This window comes from Nicotiana attenuata, unplaced genomic scaffold (assembly GCF_001879085.1).
Source record: "Nicotiana attenuata strain UT unplaced genomic scaffold, NIATTr2, whole genome shotgun sequence".
In the NCBI taxonomy this organism is placed as follows: domain Eukaryota; kingdom Viridiplantae; phylum Streptophyta; class Magnoliopsida; order Solanales; family Solanaceae; genus Nicotiana; species Nicotiana attenuata.
In genome coordinates this window covers 309,327-331,953 of record NW_017670676.1, presented here as the reverse complement: position 1 = coordinate 331,953, position 22,627 = coordinate 309,327, and the positions used below count along the sequence as shown (strand labels likewise).

General features: G+C 34.9%; 1 protein-coding gene across 1 annotated transcript; it reads right to left on the bottom strand.

Moving 5' to 3' along the window:
- Positions 1 to 2,176: 2,176 nt before the first annotated feature.
- On the bottom strand, positions 2,177 to 4,167 carry LOC109242168 (transcription factor PRE6-like). The gene is made up of 2 exons (XM_019409010.1): positions 3,723 to 4,167; positions 2,177 to 2,806 (listed from the first exon to the last, which is right to left on the bottom strand). Exons 1-2 carry the CDS (start codon positions 3,849 to 3,851, stop codon positions 2,654 to 2,656), a joined length of 282 nt encoding a protein of 93 aa, XP_019264555.1. The 5' UTR covers positions 3,852 to 4,167; the 3' UTR covers positions 2,177 to 2,653.
- Positions 4,168 to 22,627: the final 18,460 nt, after the last annotated feature.

Genomic DNA, 22,627 nt, shown 5'->3' with positions numbered 1-22,627 from the left:
TGCTTCTCTTCAAAAGTACTTTTTTCAAAANCACAAACTGCTTCTCTTCAAAAGTACTTTTTTCAAAAGCACTTTTAAAAAAAGCACTTCTCAAAATAAGTTGATTTCTCCAGCTTGGCCAAACAGGCTTGTGTTTGGCTAATTAATTTGAAAAGTACTTTGGAGCAGTAATTAGTGTTTGGCGAAGCTTTTGGAAACTGCTTCTAAGTGTATTTTTCTCAAAAGTGCTCTCAGAAAAGTGCTTTTGGAGAGAAACTATTTTTTTCTGCTTCTCAAAAACTGCTTCTACTTCTCCACTTTTTTTCCTTCCAAAAGCTTGGCAAAAAAAAAGCGCTTTTGGCCCAAAAAAAGCTTGGCCAAACAGGCTAGAAATCTCTCTCATAAATAGTCAGTTGATCACACTTAAGGATCTAAAGCTAATCAAGGAAATGCGTAGCAGACGAGTTTAATTAGAAAAAAATTTTGTGAAAGAAATTTGCAACAACAAGGCCAGTTGTACTTGTAGATTCACAAGAAACTGGTGTTCTTCAATCAAGATAGAGTCTCATGTGTTTGAGAGAGAAAAGAAGAAGAAGAGGAGGAAAAGAAAGGAGGAAGAAAGGAGCACACATGTAGCAGGAAGGAGACGCCTGAAGTTGTAAAAATTAGCGTATAGATTAAATAATTTTTAAAATATGGGTATAAGTTAAATGGGGGCGATCAAATAGGGCGCCCCGTGTAATTTTTGAGCTAACCACAAAAAAGCTTGTATTAAATTCCACATATAAAAAATAACTAATGAAACTTTTTCAGATTAAAAATAACATACTAGAAGGGCATGGTAGGTCTTTCATCATTACAAAAAGATAATAAAAGAAACAAAATAGAAACAGAAGATCTCCTTTGGAAAATTTCATTATGAGAGTCAAATGGTCTGTTCCTCTAGGAAATTTTCGAGATATTAAGAGCCCGTTTGGACATATGAATTTTTTCGCTTTTTTTGAAAAATTTTCACTTATTTTTTGAAATTACTGTTTGGCCATAAAATTTTCAATATTCACTTAAAATGAATTTTGGAATTTTTCGAAAATTTGAAAAACTCCAAAAAGCTGTTTTTCAAAATTTCACTCAGATCACTCACAAAAATTCAAAAAACAACCCAGAATTATATTTATGTCCAAACACAACTCTAATTTTCTAATACCATTTCCATTTAAAATGTTTTTTACTTTTTTATTTATTTATTTTAAATTTTACAATTCTTATGTCCAAACGCCCACTAATATACATTGCCGACGGAGAGTTTGGAAACTAATCAATTCTTAAACATTAATAAAGATCCTTCTCGAGAATAAAACAAGAAATTAAGGGCCAAAAAAGGATTTGGGACATTTGCCCGCCAACAATAGAGGGGGTTCGATTTGGTGGAAAAGACTGATTCAACGAGATGTGTGAACTATCTTTCAATACGAGTAAGACATTTTTTAGACAAGAAGAGAATCAGGAAAAGGATCCAACTGATTTATTGATAGGACAGTTTTTTTGGTTCACATTTCATCCTGATTTATATTAGTATTAACAAAATGACTAGGGCTCACCAAATACCATTTACATACCCTATCATTCAAAATATAAATTGGACATGCTCTACTATCCTATATATGTGACAGTTTCAGGAACTTTTGGAGTAATATTTGGTTGAAGTTGAAAACAAATATTTGAAATTACGTTGAAGTTGAAAAATAGTATTTAGAAGTTGAATTTTTATTTGGTCAACAATAATAATAAACCCATTGGAGTCCCACAAGTAGGGTAGGGTAGTGTGTATACACAGCTTAATTACCCCTACCCTAGGAAGGTAGAGAGGTTGTTTCCGATAGAACCCCGGTTCAAGAAAGACGAAAAGAAACAATAGAAACAAGTAATATCAGTTTCTATTTAATTTGGACATGAACTTTAATACTCCTTAGAGAAGTTCAAGTGTAAATTAAGTCCATTCATTCCTCATAGTTCAGTATGGTTAATTATTTTGAAATATCGGACACATGATACAGCTAAGTTGTTGTACGTTGAAAATACAATTAAATAAATAAAAACATGCTCTTTCTTACTGTTAAACTTATAACACAATTCAACAGCTGCACACATTGCTCATAAACCTTAATAAATGAGAGAAAAATAGAAGATAACACGATACTAGATGATAAAAATATCTTGAATACTTATATACTTAACAAATTAAGGCTGAGATCAAACTAGCATCAGCTCTTAAAATGGATGGATACAACAATACAACATCAGTAAATTAAATACTACTCTAATATATATTAAAAAAAATGGCAAATCTAAGTAGATAAAGAGATGTCTCTCTTATTTTAAATCTATATATGTGACATAGCTTGCTAATGCTAGCTAGTCTAAGCACAACGCAAATCCGAATTAGTCAGGCCCCAAAACAGGCACTGGACATCGGATGGAAATTATAAAAAAAAAAAAAGAAGAAAAAAAAACGAGAAAAAACCCCTTGGAATGGAGCCAAAGTACATGGTCCCTCTCTTACTTTGACCTAGTGGCCAAAACCCTAATTAATAAATAATAACTGCTGCATCTTAATAGAAATTTTAATCAAGTAGAAGTTGAGCTAATATATAGCTACTAGCTGAAGTTGCTATCATCACATAAGTAAGCTTCTAATAATAGAAGCTTGAACACTGTCGCTTTCAGTTGATTCCAAAAGCTGTGATAATCTCTCACTTAGCCCATCCACTTCTCTGTGTAAATTCCTTATATAGTTGCAAGTTTCTTGCAACACTTTTGAAGCTGAAACCTGTTTGATTTAATAAAACAAAGGCATAAAAAATGTTAGAAACTAGCTAAATTTGATCACCCTTTTTCTTACTCTAACACAAAAGAACTTAAATGTAGGGAAAATGGTGCATATATAGGTGACTTTCAACCAACAATCTATATTGAGGTAACAATGTGTCCGAAATTACAACAGTTAATTCCATTTTGATATCTTAAAAAGAATGGACTAAGGATATTATGTAGTTATCACGCACTCCGGATGTCAGCTTTTGTAAAATTCTTTTACGTGGAAGCAACATCTTATTCTTAAAAATATTATAGCTGCCCCATATGAGGTCTACATCTTAATCTTTTCGCAAGAACTTTCGAATCATAAACCAATTCAGAAGGGGCTCCATATGATCTTGTTGGCAGTAAAAACCCTATATTGGTAATCCAATAGGTCAAGCAAGTCTGCTGGCAAGCCTGTCGGCTATTGGCTTCTTTCTATATCCCTGTTCAAGAAAGCTATTGTTGTATAATTGAACACAGTTCAGGCTCAACTCCTTGCTTTATGTCAGCAGATCAATTAATTACTTACATGTTAGGTCGGGACTTTGCGCTCTTTCTTTCTGTATGAAATATTATTGAGGAAAAAATAAAAGAATGGCAGCAAACAAAACAACTACATTTTGACTTGAAATTAATGAGGACTTGTGGGCTAACTAGTGGGCATGAAAATGTCACCCTCAAACTTATCTCTAAGAGGAAAAGAAAGGCCACACAAAATATGGGAAGTTTCTTGGAAATGCGTCTCATATATTTGCACCCACACACACATATATATATGATGAAGTAATAAATTAAAAGAAGATAAGAAAAAAGACCAAACAAGTATAGTAAAAAATAAATTTATGTTACGTGCACTGACAGTGTAAATAATTTTTCGTGGTTACCTTGTCAGAACGCCTATTACGGATTTCAGGAATAAGTTGTTGTAACTTAGAAACGAGATCGGCGATTTGATCATCACTTATTCTGGAAACTCCTGAAGATTGTCTAGAACGTGATCTTCTGCTTGACATTGTCAGGGAAAGTAAGAAAAGGAAATTGTCAAAAAAAGAAAGACAAAAGGCAAGAAAATGGGAGTTGTCAGATAGAATATTGAAATGAATGTGTAATGAGTTCTGTGGAGTGATGAGGGGGGAATGGAAAATATATAAGAAGAAGAGATCAAGAATTGAAGATAAACTGTGTTAAAGAGACAAGTTATGGACAGAGAGATAAGGGAGGTATGAACAAGAAATTAAAAAAACAAAACACTAAGGTAGGAGTGTTGGAAGTGAAGAAGACAAGTGCATGGGATAAAGCAGTGGGCTATTCTTGTTTTTAAATAGAGAGTTTGAAATATAGAGAAATAGAGAGTTAATCAATGAGATGAATTTAGGGGGAGGTGGGATATGATGGGGTCCTTTTGTGATGTGAGCATAAGTGAATTTAAGATTTTTAATTAATGAGTATTAAGCATCACAACTATATTTCACTATTTTTCTATTTTCACAAATATATGAACTTTATTTGAATATGCATGTAGTTCGATTCGAAAGTAATGAAATATGGGTCCACGCATAAGAGGTGCTTTAAGGCTTATTAGGATGATTAAAGTTAATCCTAGTATTTCCTATATATAGATATTTATAGTGTAAAATTAAATATATTGTATGTAGTATTTTTCCAACGCCCTCTTCTCCTAAAATCAGATTAGGGGTTAGACTGTGATATTGAAGATTTCTCCAACACACATTGACAACCACTATTGATCAGTAATTTCAGCTGCAGATCATTCAGTCTTCCGCTTCAGCTATACAAGAACGACTAGGTTTTTGTTTTTACAGTTTATGCGCTCTCTAAGGTGTTTAGATTACGCTTTCCTTCTATACGATAAAGGGCTAACGATTTATAAAGCTAGTGTTAGGTGTTTGTCATAATTTTCTTACCATATTTGATTTTTCTATTTGTTGAAGGAAAGGGCAATATGTTTACATTAATTGGGTTTTCCTTCTTGTAGAAGGAAATTACAAATCTCCTATATTTGGCTAGTCCTTTTTCTTGTAGGAAAAAGTTTGGACTTTTATAAATTGAGGATCCTTCCTTCTCATTCAGTAGCATCCACAATGTAGTCATATGTGGTTTGAGAGTCTTGTTTAGGGGGAGAATTTTACGGAACAAGTGTTAGTGTGTCACTTGTGTTTGCCTCTTCGTAAGGTTGTTCTCTCGATATTTTGTACTCTCATTTTATATAGTGGATTGCTCATCTCTCCCTCTTTTAGAAAGGGGTAAACCATACCATCCTTCTCGATATGTCTCCCAAACTGGGGTTAAGATTACAAAGTCAAGTGGGAGTGGACACACGAGATAATTTGGCCTTAGTTTATCAGCCAACTTTGGGGCCTCTTTTGTGTCAGTAGTAGCACGCAAGCCCATGTTATCTTTATATTATCTCTTTTTCATTTTAATATTAACATCTTTCCTCAACTCTTACTTACACCCCCAAACTGCCCCACATCAATTTTACTAACATGACAAATACTCAAATAGCGTCTGTTGAAAATTTAAGTCAATTTCACGGTTTTCGTGAAAATCTTAGATCTTCATCACCTTTTTTACTCTAGCTAGGTAGATACTAGAGGCTACTAGCTTGACATAGCATCGTATTGTTGACCGGAAAATATAATAACAACAATTCTAGTATAATCCACAAGTAAAGTTTGGGAAGGATAATGTGTACGCAGACCTTATCCTTACCTTGTGAAGATAGAGAGACTATTTTCGATAGACCCTCAATTCAAGGAAACAAAATCCCGAGAGTAATAAAAGGAAATACAACAGTGAAGAAGCCATGAAAAGATCATGGCCGGAAGAGTGTAGATGATATATCAAAAATAAGCTATAGAATGAAACGAGTGAAAATCACGAGAGATGAAGGTTCAACTCTAGTGAGATAAAAAAGATATTTGATGATTTTTTCTTATTTATATGAGTAAAATTACCTAGTAAGTACATATTCTGGTAAACGATACTAATTGGAACTTGGTAAATTAATTGAGGTGGGTACTCGCATGATAAAGAATGAGTTGAACATTAATATTTAAAAGAAAATAAACTAGGCCAAGATCCAACACGTTATTTGAGTAATAAAATAATACTACATGATTAAGAGAGAAGTGAGATATGTTAACAGTTAAATTATTAGTCATATATAGCTAAGGACCTAGCTAGTCGTCATGGAAGTGAATATACAAAAGATATTATTTTTGTTTGGTAGTAAAGAAAGCTTATATATTAATGTTGATGAGGTGAGATGACATTGGAAGAAATGAAACTAACGTACTACATTACTATGAAATTTGTGTTAAATTTCATAGACCGCACGTGATGGGGATATGCTCAACCTTTTCCCGGCGAGATTCCTGCTATGATTTGGTAATTGAACGGCCAATCACAAAACTCTTCGTAATTTTTATAACACAGATCACTGAATTTGAACTCGAAAAAATATGGTTGTTTTTGGATTTGAATAGTTCTACCTATCTCGAAAAAGTTCCTAAATTCTTGAGATATTCACAAAGAGATCGTCTTGCACAATCCGTAAACTCTCTGTTAGACAATATGTATTACTATAATAAATAATGAAACAGTAAACTTTCTTAAACAGAAACAAAAAGTTAGCAGCAACAGAATGTCGAAATAATATAGGAAAAATTAATTTCGGAATAAATCGAGTCCGCTGAATGTATAGTGTGTTCTTAAGGAAATTATTCCCCTCAAGTACCCGAGGTGCTGGAATATTATCTTCCCAGGATAGAACGACTTAACTCACCGATGTATTGGTACCAAAAATCACGGTGTCAGCGAACCACTCAATGGTAGTCAATCACACTGGAGTAGATTTGTGCAGAAGAAGAAGAGGTCTTGAAGTTTAGAAAATTCGTAAGGAAAAATCCGGGAATCAAACGAATTTATAGCCAATGGAAGTACTGTTTCTAAAAGTTCACAATCCTTCCGAAAAGTCACTTAAAAAAGGGAGGGAAATTTAAATAAAAACCCGGGAAGAAAGTGAATCGGGTCCCGCACGGATCCGGTTCGGGTTGGGTATTTGGATAATATAATTAATATTTTATTAAATAATTAAAGATGTCCAAAAAGATTAATCAATCAATCTTTGACCGAAGCCGAAGCCGAAGCCGAGCGAGCGACGACAACGACGGCGCGAGGCTTGCCTTCTTCTTAACTCTTTAAGAGAAGAAGAGCAATTGTATATATACCCATCAAAAGTCTTTTCTTCCTCCAATATGGGACAATATCCCTTTGTCAAGGAGGGAAATTCAAAGATTTTTTTTCCATCCGTTTGCCATTCACTCTTTATTTTAAGCTAACCAAGTTAAAACCCAACAATCCCCCACATGAATGGGGAATCGCTATAAGACAAAGGAATGCACGGACGAGTGTGTGATTTACATGTAAGAATTAATTGTATCTAGATAAATAGGTTTCCCTTTGAACTTTTCGTAGTAAACTTATATCGGATATACTCGGTCAATCGGTAGATTTGATATCTTTGAACCGTCGAGCTTTGTTGTATACCTAGACAACACAAGTCACACAATCAACCCTTAACCATCTATGCTTATCACGATTGTGTTCGTTTCAGCCATGAACACCGCCTGGTTTCATGAGTGCTTAGAGAATGGGCCTTTACTTTCATTCCCCTTGAAGCGACTTACACTTCACACTCACATACGTGATTTCTAAACGTGTAATCTTATAGACATACTATTTGGTCATATCCTGCTAGACTTAGCAAATCATTAAAAAACTTTAAGCTTTATTGACTCATCAAAAAACCTTAATGCTTTACCTCGATTTCTGAACGTTGTCTTCATCACGAGAATGGGTTGAGTTATTTGACAATGTTGAACCGTCATTCATAACTTTGTTTGATCTCTTTGAACCTAGCTCTTGGGATCTCCAGTCTGCTAGGTAGAGTTACCGCCATGATGACTTGTCCTAGGACTTAACCTCATTCCCTTCGATGATCTTTCAACTGCCTCTCTAGATAGGCCTTTTGTAAGTGGATCCGACACGTTATATCTTGACTTTACGTAGTCTATCGTGATAACACCACTAGAGAGTAGTTGTCTAACGGTATTGTGTCTCCGTCGAATGTGACGAGATTTTCCGTTATACATAACGCTTACATAACGCTCCCTGCCCCGCTTATTGCCGCTTGACTACCACAATGTATACATATAGGTGCTAAAGGTTTGGGCCAAAATGGAATATCTTTCAAGAAATTCCAGAGCCATTTAGCTTCTTCACCGGCCTTGTCTAAAGCTATGAATTCATATTCTATTGTAGAACGGGCGATGCATGTTTGTTTGGATGATTTCCAAGACAATGCTCCACCCCCAATTGTGAAAACATATCCACTCGTGGATTTAACTTCAGATGATATGATGATTCAATTTGAATCACTATATCCCTTGATCACGGAGGGATATTTGTCATAATGCCGAGCATAATCTTGAATATGTTTCGGATACCCAAAAACTCGTTTCATTGCCATCCAATGTATTTGATTGGGATTACTTGTAAACCAACTCAGTTTTCTAATAGCACATGCTATATCTGATCGCGTACAATTCATGATATACATCAAACTTCCCAATACTCTTGCATAGTCCAATTGTGAGTCACTTTCACCTTCATTCTTTTGAAGTGCATAACTCACGTCAATTGGAGTCTTGGCAATCTTGAAATCCAAATACTTGAATTTGTCAAGTACTTTTTCAATTTAGTGAGACTGTGATAATGCTAGACCTTGTGGATTCTTTTGAATTCTGATTCCTAAAATCACATCAGCAACTCCTTAATCTTTCATGTCGAATTTGCTAGCCAACATGCACTTAGTAGCATTTATATCTGCCATATTTTTGCTCATTATCAACATGTCATCAACATATAAACAAATAATGACTTCATGACCTGGAGTGTTTTTAATGTAAACACATTTGTCACACTCGTTGATTTAAACCCGCTTGCCAATACTGTTTGGTCAAATTTGGTATGACATTGTTTGGGTGCTTGTTTAAGTCCATAAAGAGACTTGACAAGTTTGCATACTTTCTTTTCTTTACCCGGAACCACAAAACCCTCAGGTTGTTCCATGTAAATTTCTTCCTCTAATTCTCCATTTAAGAAAGTTGTTTTAACATCCATTTGATGGATTTCAAGACCATACACGGCTGCCAGTGTCACTAGCACCCTAATAGATGTTATTCTCGTTACTGGTGAGTAAGTGTCAAAGTATTCAAGGCCTTCCTTTTGTCTATAACCTTTGACAATAAGTCTTGCCTTATATTTGTGAATAGTGCCATCAACTTTCATTTTCCTTTTAAAGATCCAAAATTGATTGAATCTCACTATTGACTGCCTCTTTCCAAAATGCTGAATCTGAAGATGACATAGTTGCTTTAAAAGTTTGAGGCTCATTTTCGAGCAAGAATGTCACAAAATCTGATCCAAAGGAAGTAGATGTTCTTTGACGTTTTCTATACCTTGAATCTTCTTCATGTTGAGTATTTTTCTTTGGTTCTTCCCGTGGTCGTTTAGGTCTTTCACTTAACGACTCACATTCAGTTTTATACGGATAGATGCTTTCAAAAAAAATTAGCATTATCTGATTCAATTACTGTATTAACAGGAATTTTGGAATTATCTGATTTATGAACCAAAAATCGACATGCTTTACTGTTTGTAGCATATCCAATAAAAACACAATTTGCAGTTTTGGTTCCAATTTTAACCCTTTTTGGGTAAATGAACTTGTATCTTTGCTAGACACCCCCACATTTTGAAATATTTCAAGTTGGTTTTTCTTCCTTTCCATTTTTCATATGGAATATATTGCTTTTTGCTATGGGGTACTCTGTTGAGTATTCGGTTAGCTGTAAGGATAGCTTCCTCCCACAAACTTTGCGGTAATTCGGAACTTATTAATAAAGAATTCATCATTTCCTTTAATGTCCAATTCTTTCGTTCCGCAATTCCATTGGTTTGAGGTGTGTAGGGGGCAGTAGATTGATGGATAATTCCATATTCCGAATATATTTTTGCAAACGGAGATTCATATTCTCCACCCCTATCACTTCTAGTTATTTTGATCTTTTTATTCAATTGATTCTCCACTCTACCTATTCCTGACGAGAATCCTGCTATGGTTTGGTAATTGAATGGCCAATCACAAAACTCTTTGTAATTTTTATAACACAGATCACTGAATTTGAAGTCGAAAAAATATGGTTGTTTTTGGATTTGAATAGTTCTACCTATCTCGAAAAAATCTTTAGATATTCACAAAGAGATCATCTTGCATAATCCGTGAACTCTCTGTTAGACAATCTGTATTACTATAATAAATAATGAAACAGTAAACTTTCTGAAACAGAAAGAGAAAGTTAGCAGCAGCAGAATGTCGAAATAATATAGGAAAAAATAATTTCGGAATAAATCGAGCCCACTGAATGCACAGTGTGTCCTTAAGAAAATTATTCCCCTCAAGTACCTGAGGTGCTGGAACATTATCCTCCTAGGATAGAACGATTTAACTCACCGGTGTATTGGTACAAAAAACTACGGTGTCAGCGAACCACTCAATGGTAGTAAATCACACTAGAATAGATTTGTGCAGAAGAAGAAGAAGTCTTGAAGTTCAGAAAATTTGTAAGGAAAAATCTGAGGAATCAAACGAATTTATAGCCAATGGAAGTACTGTTTCTAAAAGTTCACGAACCTTCACAACAGTCACTTAAAAACGGGAGGAAAATTTAAATAAAAATTCGGGAAGAAAGTGAATCGGGTCGCGCACGGATCCGGTTCGGGTTGGATATTTTGCTAATTTAATTAATGTTTTATTAAATAATTAAAGAAATTTTGTCCAAAAACATTAATCAATCAATCTTTGACCGAAGCCGAAGCCAAGCCGAGCAACGACAACGGCGTGAGGCTTGCCTTCTCCTTAACTCTTTAAAAGCTAGAAGAAGAGCAATTGTATATTTACCCATCAAAAGTCTTTTCTTCCTCCAATATGGGACAATTTCCCTTTGTCAAGGAGGGAAATTTAAATATTTTATTTTCCCTCCATTTCTTATTCACTCTTTATTTTAAGCTAACCAAGCTTAAACCCAACACTCTCGAAATATTCACAAGCTAAGGATATCATCTCGAAAATTTCATAAACTCTCGGGATATTCACAAAGAGATCAAAGCATAAACTAATGTCGTGATCAAAGGACATTCTCCTTGATAATCATATACTTCAAGAAGATGATCCACACTCTCTGAGCTAATAAAAGACTCACATATCAATAAAATTATTTTTCTTCGAATAAAAAAATAAAAAAGAGTTCTAAAGGTTGATAAAGGTTGCATTGTTGCTCCCAGTCTCTGTGCTAATTATGAGAAAATTCAAAGAATGGTGAAACCTGTGTTAAAGAACAAATAAGTTAGTTTTCATGTTAAACCTCCCTCGACCTCTCTCAAAACAGATAACACACTAATCATTACTCTCAACTTTTATATGAAAGCCATACAAGGGTGTAACAATGTTTATCTGAGCATATATGATTTGTTTTAAAATCGGAGTCTATATGGTCGTTCAATTATATTCCTCAATTTCCCTATTTGGAGTTTTAGGGCTCAATTACACAATTTTTATGACTAATATCATGATTTAAGTGTAAAAACATCAAGCTTAATTATGCATAAACGTAGATTTTGGTTTAGAATCTTCACCTCCTTATTGATATTTGAGAAGCTAGGTTTTATGCTTCGGTGACATCCATATCCGCAATCGCAACCTCCTCTTCCACGATCGCGATGCGCACCAGTACTGTGTGTGTACCAGGTTTTCAAGTTCGTTTTGTTCCATAAAACATTCTTAAACCTCTCGAGATCCAAACGGAATCATATGAACAAATAATACAACTTATTACTTATTAGCATATTCACTATACTATCTAATAAAACAAATACTCAAAAAGAAGATATTACAAACTAAATTGACTAGTAGTATAAGTCGTGGTAGATGTTACTGTTATTTGTGGCTTGAATTATTTCCTTGTATTTTTAGGAAACCCATAGTCCCTATAGGTTTAGAAAAACCCATTGTCCAAATAGATTTGGGAAAGGAAAACCTATAGCCCTTGTCAAATTGGGAAACCTTTCTCTTATATGTTCGGGACCTTTTGGGATCTATATATAGGGGTTATAGTTGGGGATTTCTACAGATTGTATTGTGTTTTTCTTCTCATTCATGGTGGAAAACTCTCTCTGCTTTTTCCCCGAGGATTAGGCTTAGACGAACCTCGTTAAATCATTGTGTTGATTTTTCTTCTCTATTTGCTTTGTGGTTGATTGTGTGCTAGTTAACCCATGATATTTCGCAACAATTGGTATCAGAGCAAAGTTCGGGTTTCTACATATAATCTAGGGTTAAGATGTCTTCATCATCTTCAACAAAGTACGAAGTAGAGAAATTTAACGGGGGTTCTAGTTTCAGTCTATGAAAGATTAGGATGAAATCGTCCCTGGTGTTACAAAGGTTATGGAAGGCAATTGATGAGAATTAACCTGAAGAGATGAAGGAGACAGAGAAGGCAGACCTGAAAGATAGGGCTTTGAGTGCGATCTTCATGAGCGTTATAGATAGCATTCTTCGCGAAATTGCTGAAGAAACTTCTGCAGCAACGACATGGAAGAAGTTGGAAGATTTGTATTCTAAGAAATCGCTAACAAACCGTCTCTACCTCAAAAATAGGTTATATAATCTCCGTATGAATGAAGGTACACCTGTTAAAACTCACATCGATGAGTTCAGTTCAATTATAATGGACCTGAAGAATGTGGATATCAAAATTGAGAGTGAGGATCAGGCCTTGATTATGTTATGTTCTTTACCACCGTCTTATGATACTTTTGCCGATACGCTGCTATAAGGGAAAGATAACATTTCACTAGAAGATGTTAGTAATGCACTAAAATCTAAAGAGTTGAAAAAGAGCTTTCCAGACAGCAGAATTGAGGGCGAGAGTCTTGTGATTGGAGGAAGAACACAACAAAAGGACTTTAACAGGAAAAAGTCAACCGACAGATCAAAGTCTAGAGCAAGGAAGCAACACTGTTATGAGTGCGGGGAGCAAGGTCACTACAAGAGAGAGTCTACTAAGCTGAAGGAGAAAAGAGGGAAGCAGAAAATAGATAATTCGGCAAATATTGTTGACACTGGCAATAATTCTGATGATAGTGACTATGTAGGGGAACTCTGTGCTGTAAGTTCTAGTCATGGGCAAAATTCTTGGGTTTTTGATTCTGGTGCTACTTTCCACATGTGTCCACACAAGAATTGGTTTGCAACTTACAAGCAAATGAGTGGGACTGTCTATGTGGGAGATGATAATCCATCACCAATAGAGGGGGTTGGTAACATCAAATTGAGAATGTTCGACGGAATTATCAGAAACATTGAGTGTTGGCATGTTCCTCGGATAAAGAGAAATTTGATTTCTCTTTCGACTTTGGATGATCAAGGTTATATATTTCACTTCGAGAATGGAATACTTAAAGTGTGTAAAGGCTCCATGGTACTCATAAAGGGTAAACTGCACTCTAAATTGTATCATCTTCAGGCCAGTGTAGTTGAAGGGGAAGCTGCTGTAGCTTCTGGGAAAAGTGATCTGAATCAGTCTCAGTTGTGGCACTTGTGACTTGGCCATATGAGTGATAATGGATTGTCTTTGTTGAGTAAGCAGAATTTGGTGAATGGGTACAAAAATCAAGTTTTGAATTTTTGTGAGCATTGTGTTTTTGGTAAACAGACAAGGATAAAGTTCATCAAGAAGGCCGAGCACAAGACCAGAGACAAGTTAGATTATATACACTCTGACTTGTGGGGTCCAAACAGAGTTCCCTCCAAGAGTGGTACCAGGTACTTTATGACTTTGATTGATGATTACTCAAGGATGGTGTGGGTGTATTTTCTGAAAATAAAAGATGAGGCATTTTTGACATTTGTTAAATGGAAGACGATGGTTGAGAGGCAGATGGAAAGAAAAGTTAAGCGTCTTCGAACTGATAATGGGTTGGAATTTTGCAATTTTGAGTTCGATAATTTCAATAGCAGGGAGGGCATAATGAGACACGACACTTGTGTCGGGACACCACAACAAAATGGTGTTGCAGAACGTATGAATAGAACGCTTTGTGATAGGGCACGAAGCATGCTTTCACACTCATGTGTTAGCAAAGATTTTTGGGCTGAAGCAATCAATACAACTTGTTATTTGGTCAACAGATCTCCATCCACAGCTATTGAGTTCAAAACTCCTTTTGAGGTATGGTCCGGTTCGCCTGCTGATTATTCAAATTTAAGGATGTTTGGTTGTCCCGCTTATGCTCATGTGAGGGATGGAAAACTTGAGCTGAGGGCAAAGAAGTGCATATTTCTAGGGTATGCAACTGGAGTGAAAGGTTATAGGTTGTGGTGCACAGATCAAAAGACTCCAGGGTTAATTATCAGTAGGGATGTAACATTCAATGAATCTGCCTCACTAGACAGTCAGAGGGAGAAGGCAATAGCAGAAACAGATCGTGGTGTCAGTGACCGCATAGAGCTAGAAATTGAATCTCTACTAGCTCAGCCCAGTAGTTCTAAAGTAGAGGAAGTGGAGGAGGTGCAAAATATTGATCAAAATGATAATGTTGATGCATCTGCGCAACAACAACCATATAGCATTGCAACAGGCAGAGAGAATAGAGTGATCAACCGACCGCAAAGGTTTGCAAACGTAGTTGATGAGAATCTTCTTGGATATACGAATCCAATGGGATTTGCTTTGGCAGTTGCAGAGACCGTTGATGTATTTGAGTGTTATAGCTACTCAAAAGCTATTCAGAGTATAGAACCAAATCGACGGATTAGTGCTATGGCTAAAGAGATTGAGTCTCTTAACAAGTTTAGGCGTTGCCTAGACTTGGTTGATATGTGCGGCATGGATAGAGCCCTTGCGAGGGCTGAGGGCAAGGTAGAGAGATGTTGTTCCTGTTGATGAAGAGAATTCAAGCCAAGGGGAAGATTTGTTATTTGTGGCTTGAATTATGTCCTTGTATTTTTAGGCAACCCATAGTCCCTATAGGTTTAGGAAAACCCATTGTCCTAATAGATTAGGGAAAGGAAAACCTATAGTCCTTATCAAATTGGGAAACCTTTCTCTTATATGTTTGGGACCTTTTGGAATCTATATATTAGGGGTTGTAGTTGAGAATTCTACAGATTGTATTGTGCTTTTCTTCTCATTCATAGTGGAAAACTCTCTCTGCTTTTGCCCCGAGGATTAGGCTTAGCCGAACCTCGTTAAATCATTGTGTTGATTTTTCTTCTCTATTTGCTTTGTGGTTGATTGTGTGCTAGTTAACCCACGATATTCCGCAACAGTTACAAAATGACATTGACCTATACAAAATGCATTAAGTCATCTTTGCTTTGCTTTTCTTGTACAGATTTAGTACCTTAGGAGCTCTCTCTCGTTAGTCCCAATAGTCCAATGTTTCAATTACTCATTCTCTTCGAATTAATTATCCTACTTTTTATTTTGATTATTATGTCCTCTATCGCGGAATTTTTTTCTGTATATATAATTCGAATAAATTTTCTTTATTCTTTCATTAAAAATATACTTCAAAATCAACTTATGTACTATTTTCATTTTTAGACCCAGTACTGCATTTAAATATAAGAAAATAAGATCAACTTTCACTTTGATAATAATCGTGTCGAAACCAAATAAGACATCTTAATTGACACAAACGCAGTATATAATTTGGCATATTAAACGAAAAGTGAAAAACCTGTTTTCATGACCACATGAATAATATGCTCGTAATACATTGCAATTTAATGTAGCACTACATTTTTCACTTTTAGCCCGCGCCAGAAATTATTTATATTTGATTTTGTATATAACATACAAGATATATATATATATTTTCGGCTATTATTTTGATAGTGGCTATACAATGTTATTTTCCTTTATTTTTTCTACCTGTACGTCCATATTCCTAGGTTAGTTCAATTAAAAATGAAGCAACTCCAAAGAGGCACATCATAAATTTTATGCAAATCATATATATGTTTAAAATAAAAATTTAAAATATTTGAAGCATTAATGGTTGAACAACGCAAAAATTGTTGCTTACTAACTCTTTTCGATTCTCGTTAATTGTTTTGGTTACCTAGATGTTAACATTTTATTATGCGTTGTCTATATTGTCAAAGACAATTGGCGAGTGAATTATTAATATTTCCAATAGAATGCTACTAGAAAATCCCAATATTCAGTTTCCACTAAGTAGGCCTGTTTGTCTAATCATGCACTTTATCGAGGGAGAAAATGAGTTAAGATTGTTCCACTTTATGTGATCTTCTTGCCCAAAGCACTTGTCCTTTTTGGTGGATTTGTCTGTTCTGTGTCAACTCTTTTGATGAATTCCCACTTCTATTTCATTTTTTTTCCAACTCGTTCGAGGCCACACTTAATTTAAATTCGCACTGCATAAGATCCGTTAAATAATTAGGAAGTGCTCTATATGAGAATCTTTTCATATTCAGAATTCGAATTCGAGGCCTCTCGTCAAGGATGGAGGCAATGCCGGAGCTATCTTATAGCAGTGTAGGAATGTTAAAATAAGTATATGCATATATATTTTATGTTGACTCTCCTCGATTTTTTACATATATATATATATATATATATATATATATATATATATATATATATAGTGAAAATTCTGGCTTCGCCACTGGACGAAGGGATTTAATATCCCATATTTTAAGCTCTCTAAGTCCATTTCGATTTTTTTTCTGAAAGTGATTTTGTGACTAAGGGAATGCAAAGTTTCTCAGAAAGATTTGAATCCTACAATTAAATAATGTAAAGAAGAATTATATCCGTCTTTGTCAAGAAAAATTGACAGGGTCCTCTTACAATAATTTTATTCTTCTTTTCCCTTATAAATGCTAATTAACTTTTATTTATTGACTGCGTTACTAAAAGAACTAAATCTCAACTTATGAGACTTTTCTGCTTAAAAAAAGAACCCTTTTTTTAGAAGGGTCAATGTAATTATTGCATGGCCGACAATATAAGGCAGAGCCTCGTGCATGAATATAAATTAGAGGAATAAGCATGTACTTAAAAAGAACTTTTCCTAGTTTATGCATGAAATGGTCTTAACTGTATTTAAGTTTTATATATTAATCGTGGAAAGTATTTATATATTTGGTAGGAGTATAATAAAATATCTCCAACAAGTACAGATTCAGTCGAACTCAGTTATATATTAGTCCAAACTCTGTATTAGTTTTAAAAATTTATTGATTATGTACAAGTTATTATTAATTTTAAACCCCCGGTATTTAGAAGGACTAAAATTTCGAACAATAAACTTTAACAAATTTCCTATTTTTTTTACTTAGTTAACAACATACGTAGTATAATATAGACAATAGATGGAAAAAATTTATACTCCTTTTAAATTAAATGTATATAAGCAGCTAATTAAGATACTAGACCAGCAAGATCTGTTTGTACATAAAGATTCCTTTCTAGTTGTGAATAGTACGGAAATTAAAGCCAATTGATCAAGTTGTCAATTAATTGGATACCTTTTTTATTCACAAAACAAAAGGTCATAAGCCTCGTAATCAAATATTTATGCGGAGAGTCAGTTGGCCAACTAGCTCTTGCTCTATCTCCTCAAGTTGGCGATGAGTCAAATTTTTAGATGCCCACTAAAATCTATCGAGCGAGATTATATTTTTATATTTATGACATATGAAAAAATAATTAAAATATTTTTCTTTTGGTTTTATCACAAGTGTCCGGTATCTATTTTGGCCTGACAAAGAAAGTTTCATTATGGAGAGTAAAGTTTCCCTATCAAAGGCGACTTTCCATACTCATTGCTCGAACCGTAACCTCTAATTAAAGATAGAGGAATATATATGTCTTCACATACCTAGTTAAATTATTACTTTAATAAAGTAAAATAATTACATCGTCAACGCCTAGAACTTAAATGGTTATAAAAAAGTTAACGATATACTTTTTATGAGAGACAAGCCAAACCATGGACAAGAATCAAGCAAAACACTTCGTCCAAAGAACTCAAAAACCTAATAACGTAACGTTCAGTTAAAAGAACAAAGTAACTTTTCACTTCTTAAGAAATTGTATGAGGATTAAAATTTACACATTTTAACGCGAAGGTTGAAAAAAGTTAGTGTATCAATTACTACGATCTGCGGAAGCTATCATATACAGTCAGATCTCTCTATAACAACGTCCCTATATAACAACACGTCACTATAAAAGCCAAACTTGTTCGGAACAAAATTTTAAGTTATGTTATAATAGATGTTCTCTATAACAGCACTTCGCTATAACATCTAAGAATATTCAGAACAAACGAGGCTGTTATAGAAAAGTTTGACTGTATACAACTATATATAACTAAAGCCAAAGAACAATAACTGAAATAAAGAGAGATATCAAGCTAATTATGATCAATGTGCTAGTTAATTAATATGATGGAGCAAGTAATTCCAAATCCAGCAAAAAATATGAGAAAATTAAGCTTTGATAGCTGAGTTTAGTATCTTCAACATGCAATCATATTCTTTACATGTGCCTTTACGATGTATATGGTGCTAATTATTAGTCTACAACGTAGGTTTTAAAATTATGGACATGCCTTGATCTCATTGTATTATAATAATATATAAGCTTAAGTAGAATATAATCCAGTGGTCAATGGTCGCAATTTGAATGTAATATCACAAGTATTCAGTAACTTTCTGATCACTACTGTTGGCGTTCATTTTTAGCTCTCCAGTTAAATAACTATGCTTCAGAAAATAGAAAAACCAATCCAAAACCAACCCCTGTGAAAAAAATTACATCAGATTTTGAAAGGAAAAAAAATGAGATAGATAGATCTCTTGTTTGTAATAATGGATACTAGTTAGGTAGTTTACGTTTATTGTCAATAGTACTCACACTGACTGGGACCATATCTTTTTTATTTTTTTTGTTTCCCACCCATTGTCTAACATATGCTTCCGCGACTAATCTGGATTCACACTATGTAAGAGTCATCAGAGGAAAAAAGCTCTCTATTTTAGATTTTTTTCCATTCTAAAGTTCGAATCCGAAATATCTAACTTTAAGAATGAAGAGATTTTATCCATCTTATTACGACCGTTGGTGGTTTTTCATAAATGCAACATGAGGGATTTCCCAGGGGTCACCCAAACTAGTGCTATGGTCAACCAAGCATACTGGGACCATGGTCACTGTTATGGTTCAAGCTAGTAAAATTTGTGTCATTTATTGCAATGTGGATTAAATATATGATAGCCAAGACTAAATTTAACTTCACATTTCTGCATTTAGCTCACTTCAATTTGTAGATTCCTAGTGTCACCCTAATACATAACTATTTGTTAAACTGTCGATAAATAAAATTTAAATTCATTAATAATTTAATAATTTTACTTCTCCTTCTCCCTATTTGGTCAAAGAGGTTTTCTTAGTTACCCACTAGTTGGAAAGAAATTTCGATGATGAATATCGAAGTAACATAAGAAAAGCCACCTTGAAAGCAAAGGTGGATTCACGATTTAAACTTTATGGGTTCAGATTCACAATTCTACCACATTTCATCTAATTTAATGAGTTCAAAATTTATTATTTCTACATATTTAATAATTTTTTGGACAAAAATACAGGGTATGAGCGAAAGCTATGGGTTCAGTTGAACCAATAGCATCTACACTAAATACACTTCTACTTGAAAGCGTATGCAACTTATATTTTATGGGTTTCACTGAATTCTCTATTTTCCATATAAATATAATTACATAAATAAATATGTAAAAATTCTTAAATTTTAATAAATACTCAAATTTGAACCTATAATTTTTCAGTGCTTAAATCATAAAAGATTAAATCTATCAAATTAATTTCAATATTGAATCTGCTTAGCTTCTTGCTGGAAATTAATGTCACAAGACAAAGCTACAACTATAATAGTGGGGTCTAAGGTGGTTCTTGGTCAGGTTTGACGTTATTTCGTTAATTTGCCGACATCAATCACGTGACATTTTCTTAATAGACAAGAGCATATAAAACTTCAGCGTATTCTTTGGGATTTTTGGGGACATTTCCACATATTTTAGAATGTGTTTGAATACATAGGTTTCCTAGTCAAGTGAATTTTGCATAAAATGTTGTTAAATTTCTGCATTCTGAAATAGCAGAAACACAACACGTTAAGAGCAAACATTTTCTTGTAACGTCATGTGATAAACTGCTGCTTTTGTCTCACAATATTTGCACATGCATATAAATAAATGCATATCAAATATTCCAACAATCCATGTAGCTAAAGAAACCCTATTATTTTTACATCCTTAAATGTTGGATGGACCACGTTGGGAAAAAACAAAATTCTAGATGGAATTCAAATTCGATAGCGGAGCCAGAAATTTTAACAAGATTCAAGAAAATACAAAAATATCATACCATTGAGATTTGATGCAACTTAAATCAATTTTTAAGTCATCATTGAGACTAAGTTAGAAGCTTATTTGATGTCAAGGGAATTCAACATGCAATTTGTATATATAGAAGAAAAAGTGGTTCAACCCTACTTGCATGATATAATTTTCCGATGAAAGGAGTTTAAATAAATCATTTCCCCGACCATGTAGCTTTGCCCTGCTCTAACTATGTTACTGTTTATGGGTTTCTAGATCTAAGCCACGGACTAGGGTTCAAATTCACTTTGGAACATAAAAATTTAATGTAATTCACTTGGTGTGAATTATACTTGTTTCATATATGGACTCAGTACAGGGTCTCTCGCCATCTGATCCGAATTGGATAAGCTAAGCACCTAAAATTAGAAAGACTATGCTCTATCAATGCAGATAGAGATTATAAGTAGGGGCGAAGCTACATGATCTGAAGGGTTTGTGAAATGTTGAAGGGAACACGAGCTCGACAAGAGCTTTAATGGAGGAATAGGGGATTGTAGAGAAAAGAGAAAAAAATGAACTGCAGCTTCTAAAAAGGAGTTGGGACAAAAATGTAACCAACTCAATTAGGAAAATAACATCCGTCCCTATTTATACAACTTGTAACTAACAAATAATCTAACCAGCTAACTAATTGACAGTTGTCATTTAACAACTAACATCTCACTAACTATTCTACAAAGAATCAGTAAACGAATAATTAATACAATGATATAGTGCTAATATAATGTTGCGTATATGTACAGTCTAGAATCTCAACACCTCCCCCCCCCCCCCCCAAGTTGGAGGTGAAGAGCTGACCGCCAACTTGCCAAGAAATGTGGAATGCTTGACTCCTGTCAGGGATTTGGTAAAGATGTCAGCCAATTGGTTATATGTAAAAATGTGATGCAGAGAAATTGACCCTTCTTGCAGCTGATCTCGCACAAACTGGCTGTCCACTTCAATATGCCTCATGAAATACAGGGTTCCTTGCTATGTGTAGAGCTGTTTGGTTGTCACAAAAGATTGGTATGTGTAAGGATAAAGGAACAGTCAGTTCTGTGAGAAGTCTAGCTAGCCAAACAAGCTCTCCAACCACCATTCTAGCTGGCCTGTACTCAGCTTATGCAGAGGACATGAAGTCCAGCTAGTGGGGTTGTCCCCAAGTAATACAATGTAGCCACTAACTGATTTTCTGTAACGACCCAGCCGGTCCTTTCGAGAGTTATAGCTCTATTTCTCTATTTCCTTCTTCTTTTGTGTTCTTCAGCTGTATTTTGACTTACCGGGTTAGTTGGTTTAGGTTCGAAGTGATTTTGGAGTGAATTGAGACACCTAGTCTCTTATGAGAAGGTTTAAGTTAGAAGAGTTTACCGGATGTTATCTTATGTGTAAACGATCTCGGATTTGAATTTTGATGATTCCGTTAGCTCCGCTAGGTGATTTTGGACTCATGAGCGCGTCCGGAATGTGATTTGGAGGTCCATAGTAGAATTAGGCTTGAATTGGCGAAAGTTGGAATTTTGGCAATTTTGGTCGGCAGTGGAGATTTTGATATCGGAGTCGGAATGAAATTCCGGAAGTTGTAATAGGTACGTGGTGTCATTTCTGAATTGTGTATAAAACTTGAGATTATTCGGACGTGATTTGATAGGTTTCGGCGTCGTTTGTGGAATTTGAAATTTTAGAAGTTCTTAGGCTTGAATCCGGGGGTAATTTGGTGTTTTGATGTTGGTTTGAGTGAATCGAAGGTTCGACTAAGTTCGTATGGTGTTATGGGACATGTTGGTATGTGTGGTTGGGGTCTCGAGGGCCTCGGGTGAGTTTTAGGTGGTTAACGGACTTGGTTTTTGGTTCGCAATATGGCTGAATTGCAGATATCTGGTATCAGCTGTTTCTGGTTTCAGCTGTTTCTGGTTTCCTTGTACGCGATCGCAGGAGTTCATTCGCGATCGCGTAAGCTTACTTGGGGGCAGATGTGAGTTTGTTCTACGCGATCGCAGAGATAGGGTCGCGATCGCGTAGGTGTGCGAAGCTGTGCATCACGAACGCGTGGCAGAGGCCGCGTTCACGTAGAAGGATTTGGAGCAGTAGTGAGGTGAGGGAATTTTCTCTACGCGATCGAGTGGAGCTGGGCGCGTTCGCGTAGTTCTAAGAGGTTGTGAT

What these genes read in the sequence shown, in the direction of transcription:
- LOC109242168 (XM_019409010.1), bottom strand. Translation starts at nt 3,851, where the DNA reads ATGTCAAGCAGAAGATCACGTTCTAGACAATCTTCAGGAGTTTCCAGA. An exon ending in GTAATAGGCGTTCTGACAAG is followed by an intron (nt 2,807 to 3,722) that starts GTAACCACGAAA and finishes TAAATCAAACAG; the next exon opens with GTTTCAGCTTCAAAAGTGTT.